Source organism: Stylophora pistillata, chromosome 4 (genome assembly GCF_964205215.1).
Source record: "Stylophora pistillata chromosome 4, jaStyPist1.2, whole genome shotgun sequence".
NCBI lineage: Eukaryota > Metazoa > Cnidaria > Anthozoa > Scleractinia > Pocilloporidae > Stylophora > Stylophora pistillata.
The window spans coordinates 22,500,711-22,509,330 of record NC_142522.1 but is presented as its reverse complement, the minus strand read 5'-3'; the positions used below and the strand labels follow the sequence as shown (position 1 = coordinate 22,509,330).

Genomic DNA, 8,620 nt, shown 5'->3' with positions numbered 1-8,620 from the left:
GGTCAGATTGTGCACAACAGTGGCAAATGGTAAATAACTACATTACACCTCTAAGAGGAGGCCTGTTATTTCCCCATCCATAAAATCGGACAGTTACTGAACACTTATCTAAATTCAGTGGCAAGGTTTAATATGACAATTTTACACCCCTTCAAAGATTTCTTCATGAGCCAGATATGTTTTGATGATGGTAAGACGTGTATGTGATCGTTCTGCACTCTTTCTCCTCTCCTTCGCTCTCTACTGGACCAACCAACCATTTCTGAATGGAAGACTTTACAGAAGTTACTACAAATTGGCCTCGAAAATGCGACTCAAGGCTGAATATTCTGCCTCCTAGAAGGGATTTTTTTTCTATCCACCGTCGCATTTCTGTTCGACCTACAAAGCTGCCGGAATCTTGCTTCACAATACATCTAGTTACTCTAACAAAGATGTTTTGTTCACAACGAGCATATTACATCGCTGGACGAATTGCTGCACAATCACTGGTTCGCTTCTGCACAGGAATTTATCAAAGCGGCGCAGGATGAAAAACACAAAAGACCATGCTTTTATTATCCCAACAGCTTCGCCGCTTTCAACCGATCTGACATTTAAACTCAATCCCGGATCCTCTATGAACAGAAAAATACCGGTCATTGTTTCATCGCAAGCCAAGCGCAACCATGCATTACAGCCAACCACTGTGTTACACAACGTCACCCTCGGCTCCAAAAATTGCTGTCCCAGAGGAGTGAATTGGCACAATCTTATCAGCATAAGATGCTCAAAGCAAAAACTGCAGGATGGATTCGTACCCATTGACTTCTGTTTGTTGAATACCAGATCGATCAATAAGAAGGAACTTGCGATCAAAGACTATGCAGTTGACAATAACGTGGACATTTTGGCAATGACTGAGACATGGCTGAGCAATAATGAAAACTATAATTTTTTCATCACCGAAGTTTGCCCCACTGAATACCAGTTTTACCACGTTCCTCAGAAAAACTCACGAGGGGGAGGAGTTGGTCTCCTAATAAAGAAACACGTGAAGGTTACGAAACAAACCCAAAGAAATTTCAAGTCTTTCGAATACCTGGACATTGTAACGACATGCTCCACTGGGTCTACAAGAATTGTTACCATCTATAGACTACCTCCATCTAAGGCAAATCAACTAAATAGTGCTCTCTTCTTCGAAGAATTCTGCATTCTCACAGAACAGTTAGTTGTGTTCCCTGGTAACCTACTTATAGTGGGTGACTTCAACTACCACATGGATAATATCAGCAATTTGGATACTCTCAAATTTAACAACATCTTAGAATCGTTCGGCCTAGTCCAGCATGTAAATGGACCAACCCATAAAAAGGGCCACACCTTAGACCTGATCATAACTAGAGCCGAGGACGAGCTAGTAAATAGCACTGAAATACGGGATCCCATGCTGTCCGATCACTATGCTGTACACTGCAAACTTCGTCTAAAGAAACCACCTCTGAAACAAAAGGAAATTAGTTATCGAAAACTGCGCTCGGTAAATATGGGCAGTTTTAATGATGACCTACAGCAGTCCAACCTTCTGTCAACTAGCACCCCTGATCTTACAGGTCTCATTGAGAAATACGAAAACACACTGACGGAAATACTTGAAATGCAAGCCCCTTTAAAACGACGCGTGATAACCCTCCGCCCATCGGCACCATGGTACCACGAGGGTATTAGTGATGCTAAGAGAAAACGCCGGAAGCTGGAGCGCCGCTGGCGATCCTCAACACTGTGCATCGACAGACAGATATCGACCAGTGTCGGGTTGTGAATAAAATGGTTAAAGACGCAAAGGCTTCATACTACTCACCTATTATTTCAGAGAATGCATCAGATCCAAAAGTGCTTTTCAACGCAGTTGACAAGCTATTACACCGCAAAGTAGAGAGACGCTATCCGACCGCACCCTCAACGATTGAGCTTACGAACAAATTTGCCGACTTTTTTGACAAGAGGATAGCAACAATAAGAATAAAGCTATCCAATGAAGCAAATACCAGTACCCAAGTCCTGGGAAGCAAACAAAAGGCCTTGTCACGCCGAATTCAAGGAGTTCAGTGATGTCAGAGAGAGAGAGATTGAGGGTTTTGTAGACACTATCGGTGAAAAACCTTGCGATCTTGATCCTATACCGGCATCTATTCTAAAGGAATGTAAATCAGCCCTTCTACCTGTCTTAACTAACATCGTTAACGTGTCGCTCCAATCAGCATCAATGCCTGCTGCACTAAAAGCAGCAGCGATAAAACCGAAGTTGAAGAAGGACAACCTGGACTCTGAGGATTATTCAAATTTTAGACCTATCTCAAATCTGAAGGTCACATCAAAGATAATTGAAAAGCCAGTTTCTTGTCAATTGAGTGATCACCTACGTGATAACGATCTAGAGGAATCTTTTCAATCTGCGTATAGGCGTTTTCACAGTACCGAGACTGCCCTCTTGAGGGTGCAAAATGACATTCTCTTAGAAATAGACAATCAAAAATGTGTTGTCATGCTCTTGTTGGACATGTCTGCAGCGTTTGATGCAGTCGACCACGATCTACTACTGGAGAGAATGGCAAAACGCTATGGAGTAAAAGGAAATGTGCTAAAATGGTTTCGACCCTATCTCCAAGACCGAAAACAGTTTGTGATAATTGATGGAAACAAGTCAAAGACGAAAGAACTTCGGTACGGTGTTCCCCAGGGATCAGTACTGGGTCCGATCCTATACTTATCATATACTTCACCCACTGGGGACATCATCAGACGGCACGGACTAAATTACCATCTCTACGCCGATGACACCCAGCTCTATCTCCCTTTCAAGCCCAACCCAGCCGAACAACCCAGCTCTATAGCAAAAATAGAGGCATGTGTTTCTGAGATAGACTCATGGATGGTGTGCAATAAACTGAAACTAAACAGAGAAAAGACAGAGCTACTGATCTTGAGCGCACGACACCGTCTACCCCCATTAATAGAGTATGGTATGTTGATGTGTCTGGTGAGCGTATCGAGCCATCTTTCTCTGCAAGAAACATTGGAATTATGTTTGATGAGGACATGTCATTAGATAAGCATGTTACCAGTACCTACAAAGCCTGTTTCTTCCACCTTAGAAACATTAGCAAGATAAGAGACTGCCTATCTCTAGCAGATACTGAAAAGTTAATTCATGCATTCATTACATCTAAGCTAGATAACACCAACTCGCTACTATACGGACTGCCCAAATTTCTGATAGATCGCTTACAAAATTTCCAGAATGCCGCAGCTCGTGTCGTCACTCGTACAAGAACGTACGACCACATCAAACCTGTCTTAAAGTAGCTGCACTGGCTCCCAGTTAGCCAGCGCATAGATTACAAGATACTACGTCTGACCTACAAAGCGCTCAACGGCCAGGCCCCTAGTTATATCACTGAACTGTTGAAGCCTTATGTAGCAACCAGAAATCTGACGTCCTCCTCTAAAAACTTACTTAAAGTACCATCTATAAGGTAGCAAGTTATGGTCATAGGTGTTTCTCTTTTGTAGCACCGACTCTATAGAACTCTCTTCCAAGCAACAGAAGAGTGAGCGGCTCGCTATCACATTTTAAGACCTGTATAAAGACATACCTTTTTAACAAATTTTATAATTAGACTATTACCGCTAGATAGTTGGTTAGTCAATTAGTTGATTAGTTGGTGAGCTAGTTAATTGGCTAGGAAATTAGTTAATTTCATCATAAGTTTTAAAGTTTTTACTCTCACTATTATAGACTACCTTATTAGCTAGTTTCTTCTACTCATGTTTTAGAGATTTTTATGGTTTTATAATCTTATCGGTCCGATTTATAAAATTACTGTACAGCGCTATTGGATAGTGATAGAAATAGCGCTATATAAATGCCGTATTTTTATTATTATTATTATTATTATTATTATTATTATTATTATTATTATTATTATTATTATTGTATGGAGACTCATAGGAAAACAAATTCCCGTTATATCATAGAGGTAACTAAGAAAGTCCAACTGGTGTACATTTAATAATCCATTTGTCCACATTTACAATCACCAAGAGCCAGCAATTAAAATCTCTTCACACCAACAGTCCTGTCAAAAAGAGTAGGTTGAAGGAAGTCTCCATCTTTGTCCATAAGGAAAAAGAAACGATGCCCCTTCACCTTCAGTGACACTTGAGCCTTTGTCCCTAAAAAGAAAAGAGCCAAGGTTGAGTAATCTGTTGACTACATATGTCTGGAGGGGAGATCCAAGTAAGATACCTAATATATATGGTATACATGGTATACATATGGTTTCCATATTGTATATATATGGTGCATATATGGTATGTGTATATATGGTGTATATATGGTATATATATGGTGTATATATATGGCATATTTAACAATTATTCCACAAGCACGCCTTGGATATGAGATGATAGCCATGAGGAAATATAATCATCTCAAATCCAACAGGTGCGAGTGGAATAATTGTTTTATTAAAAACGCCCCCAAGAAATAATCATTTTGTAAAAAGAAACCGGAGTTTTTAGCTCCCTTTTGATTTTAAGCTGACGCGTACGCTTACCATATTTGTAGATTATGGTATATTGGCTCATATACCATAATGGCTAAGCCAATAAAAAGTCTTGAATTGCATTATCCAATGATCCAGTTTTTAATAAATATGGTGTATATATGGTATATATATATGGTATATATATATATATATATATATATGTGGTGTATGCATATGATATATATATGGTATACAGTATATATGGTGTACATGGCGCTGTTGTAGGGTGACATTTATGAAAGGATGCAGCATGAAATAAAGTGGTCAACGTTATTTTCTGTAAGAGTCCAGATACTGAATTTGCTGAGTTTAGTAGAGTTTCTGTGTTTTAAGTGTCTGTCAGAATGATGTGGTGTGGTTTCTGTATGTAGTTTTATAGTCGCTTTCTGTGAGTCTGCTCTTTCTGTGAGTCCACTCTTGCTAATGCAGGTGCACAATTTTTTGTTGCTTTACAGGGGGGGAAACAGCCATCTATGCATATTTTGAACTTTTCGATTTTTCAGAGAAAAAAAAGCACGATAGCACTTTTTGATATAATTTTTGAGAAGGGTTCATTAAAAGGGTCCTTAAGAAAAAATAAAATGAATTATGAAATTTTGCAACTGTCAGCAGATTCTCAATATTTATGGTTGGTGGCCTTAAGTGCTTTGCATTGAGTTTCAGAGAGAAAAGTAGAGAAACTTTCAACCTTCAATTGAAAACTGCTCTATGATCAAATTTGATTGCTTCCCAAATGGACAATGAGCAAATTCCCTCTTTCTCATTCAATCATCAGAGGAGTTAAAGAACTTTAAGAAAAAAAAGCACTCCTCATTGTATGAAAACTCCTAACCAGAACCACACTGAAAAAGGGGGTTCTAAGCTAAGAGAGGAAGACTGCTTCTCCACAAGTCATATGGTGTACTTGCATTCTTACTTATGAATGACCAAAAGATCAAATTTATGAAGGCTTATCTGTAAATAACATAGGTTACCTGTTCTGGAACCTGAACAGGACACGTCAGAAATTGGCACCGTAAATGACCGTGTTCCTCCCAAAGGTGTGTGTGTTACCACCCTTAAATTGTTTCCTTGAAGGACTAGCCGGTTTACACTCCTGTGATGGCATCATACAGTTGTATACAAATATCAAACCAAAACAAAATTTTGATTAACTCATGTTAGTCCTATTTTAATCCAACTTATAGTAGAAATCATGATTTTTCAAAGTTACCTGCACAGCTACAATGCTTACAGCTCAAAAAGTTCACAATACATATACAGTAGTATCAAGAATGATTTAAAAAAACGACTTTTCCATTATATCAAATGCACACATCAATTTAAATACCTGAAACTATAAAGAAACCCTGATGTGGTGAAAAACAGTCCCATAACCACAGCAATACCAGCCAGTAGTGCTGGATTATCCTGTAGATTGTAAAGAGATGGATTGGAGCATGACTTCAAGCCTTTATCTCAATTAACATTAATTTTTCCTGATAGTCAATGCAATTCTCCTTGTCAGTACCATGGGAAATGTTTAAGGGACAGTATGGAGAATATGCATACTGATGTAAGGGTGCATTTAGGGTAAATATTTGTGCTGTTTGACCTAAGATATGGGTTTCAATCCTCACCACTTTATTATGTTCTATTCTTAGGAAAGTAAGTAAGACACTTCTCTTCCAAATTCCCTCCTTCCCTATTGATGATTATTTCTAAAAATTATCTGCATCAGTTCAAAGAGAGTCTACCTGTGGATTCTTATAACTGACCTGCATAAATCTGACGATTTTCCATGACCCTCCCGCCCTTGTTGCGACATCAAGAAACTCATCTTGGTTTCTGTTCCTTTCAAGATTTACAAGGTCAACCAATTTTACTTGACTTATGTTGAAATAAGCCATCCATGACCAAAATATGAACTGGCTAGCACAAGCAAGGCCAACCAGACGGAAGAACTTCTGACGATTGTAGTAATAGAGGGTCACATCTTTTACGTCTGTTTCTTTCTTCTTGGCAAAGGATGAGAACCTCGCTTTCCTTAGGTTCTGAAGATACTGCAAAATTGATAACACAGTAAACCCGAATGCCTCTATTTTCATAAATACCTCAGCCTGAAGTAATTCAATTTACAGACGCAAATATATAAAGATCTCCCTTTTGTTAAAAACTAAACCAATGTAGATTAGAGAACACTACGCTGAGATTTTTGTTCTACTTTTGCTGTTTTCATAAATATCCAATGGTTTTAACTGTAAGAGCTTTCCTGAAAACAGGTAAAGGCATGAGAAATGACACAGAAGGTGCTATCTCGATACAACACCGAAATAATTTCTGAACCAAATGACAAAGAAATGTGGAACACAAATGGTAAGATTTCCAAAGCGAAATTATCACTTCAGCTAAAATGCGAGATTTTAAATACCTTTAAGCACCTTACACAGCGTAAGAAAGAGACTGACGGTGCCTTTCTTTGAAAAAAGGAAATAGAGAAGAGAAACATTGGGGGAATTTGGACAAGATTGCTCAGCTATCCGCCATTTTGAAAGTTATCTAGTGCCAGACTCCACGTTGGTCCACCGATGACGAAAATTTTGGCCACCATGCTCCCTAGAGCGCGGGGTTGTGGTGGTGGGAGCGGGGGGGGGAAAGGGTTGTTAAACCAATTAATTATCAACTCATTTGAGAAAGCCAAATCATCTTGTAATAACCCCTACCGACGCAGCAGCCCAGTTTAAACTTACCCCCTCTATTACAATCTTAAACTAACGCCCTCTTAGCTAACCCCATCTTTCTTGGACTTAATCTCGCACGGGCTCACTTCCCGAACAGCGGTTTGCAATAGCGCCTGAGGTTTCAGTAGCGTGAAGCATAGGGTGTTTCCGAATTGTGCCTAGGAAAAAGGTAGAGACATCAAGGGAAGACTTTATGACAAATTCTTAACTTGAAAAATAGAGATTTGTGCATTCAGTTTTTAAAATTTTCTCCTTTTGGTACAGGAGCAGTTTTTTCGCGTTTGTTGGCGGCGTTGATTGTCTCTACATATTGCGTTGCTGGTGAGGATTGCCTCCCTAACGACACAGACTGTTGTCTTTTAGATGGTAATAACGTAGCGGTCTGATATGTTTAAGAGGAAAACTTGAGCGGGAAGCCAAATATGCTAGCGTAAATAGCTTCGAAATCACAAATTTGGGGTAAAAAGTTGTTCTTTTAAGCCGCTTCCTATCGGAAAAACGTGCCCCTTCCTTGTAAATACTATATCATTGGTCATTTGAGATCTTCTCGTTTGAATCCTAAAATAATTTTAACATGCCCTCATTGTTTTAAAAGAACACATTTCAGATTGAAACTTAAGTGGTTTTTGCCTCAGGAAACATTTAATTGAAATGTATATTATAGATAACCAGGTAAGACCATTGAACGTGATCTTGAATTGAAGTTCGTGCTAACCTGATAATTAAAGAAATTTGAATGTCGTTCGATTCAAATTTATTCAATGGCTCGAAAAATAGATTAAAAGCGAACGCAGCAACGAAAAAGTTTTAATCTTAGTCTGCATAGAAAGCACTATTTAACACTGAACGCGTTTTTGAGAATATTACTCGTGCTGAGATAAAGTCTTCAATGCATTAAATTTCTCGAAGCCGGCAATTGAATCACGATACGAAAAAAAGACAATCGCTCTCTCTCTCTATCTCTCTCTCTCAAAAACCGGAAAATTTGCTTTGTGATTGTTAGTTACATTGAGAAGTAATTAAAAAAAGAAATTTCAATTGAAATGTCATATATGTCAACAACAGTCAATATAGATGGATAAAAAAGATTTCAAAGAAGTCCTTCTGCAAAGTGTTCTTCCAAGTAATTAACTTCACTTCGGTTCACCCGTTTCCACCTGACATGCAAATTGTGAAGTGTGAAAAAAAAAAATTTGCGGAAAGACGTCAGAATGAAATCTAGAGGTTTCGTGTTCATTGAGATTTTTTTCGAATGATTCACAGACTAATTTATTACATTTATGAACCATGTAATTAAAATTTCCTTTT

General features: G+C 38.5%; 2 protein-coding genes across 2 annotated transcripts; one reads left to right on the top strand and one right to left on the bottom strand.

The window, feature by feature from the left end:
- Positions 1 to 529: 529 nt before the first annotated feature.
- Positions 530 to 1,804, top strand: LOC148732895 (uncharacterized). The gene has a single exon (XM_088757935.1). The coding sequence runs from the start codon at positions 530 to 532 to the stop codon at positions 1,802 to 1,804; it is 1,275 nt and encodes a 424-aa protein (XP_088614061.1).
- A 2,231-nt stretch (positions 1,805 to 4,035) lies between these two features.
- Positions 4,036 to 7,135, bottom strand: LOC111323699 (transmembrane protein 223). The gene is made up of 5 exons (XM_088758789.1): positions 7,003 to 7,135; positions 6,350 to 6,634; positions 5,923 to 6,002; positions 5,567 to 5,688; positions 4,036 to 4,218 (listed from the first exon to the last, which is right to left on the bottom strand). Exons 1-5 carry the CDS (start codon positions 7,078 to 7,080, stop codon positions 4,097 to 4,099), a joined length of 687 nt encoding a protein of 228 aa, XP_088614915.1. The 5' UTR covers positions 7,081 to 7,135; the 3' UTR covers positions 4,036 to 4,096.
- Positions 7,136 to 8,620: the final 1,485 nt, after the last annotated feature.

Excerpts from the sequence above, each read along its gene's own strand:
- LOC148732895 (XM_088757935.1), top strand. The coding sequence starts at position 530 with ATGAAAAACACAAAAGACCATGCTTTTATTATCCCAACAGCTTCGCCG.
- LOC111323699 (XM_088758789.1), bottom strand. The coding sequence starts at position 7,080 with ATGTTTCTCTTCTCTATTTCCTTTTTTCAAAGAAAGGCACCGTCAGTC. Across the intron at positions 6,635-7,002 it reads GCTGTGTAAGGTGCTTAAAG|TATCTTCAGAACCTAAGGAA; the intron begins GTATTTAAAATC and ends TCAATTTTGCAG. Across the intron at positions 5,689-5,922 it reads GGGTTTCTTTATAGTTTCAG|GAGTGTAAACCGGCTAGTCC; the intron begins GTATTTAAATTG and ends ATGCCATCACAG.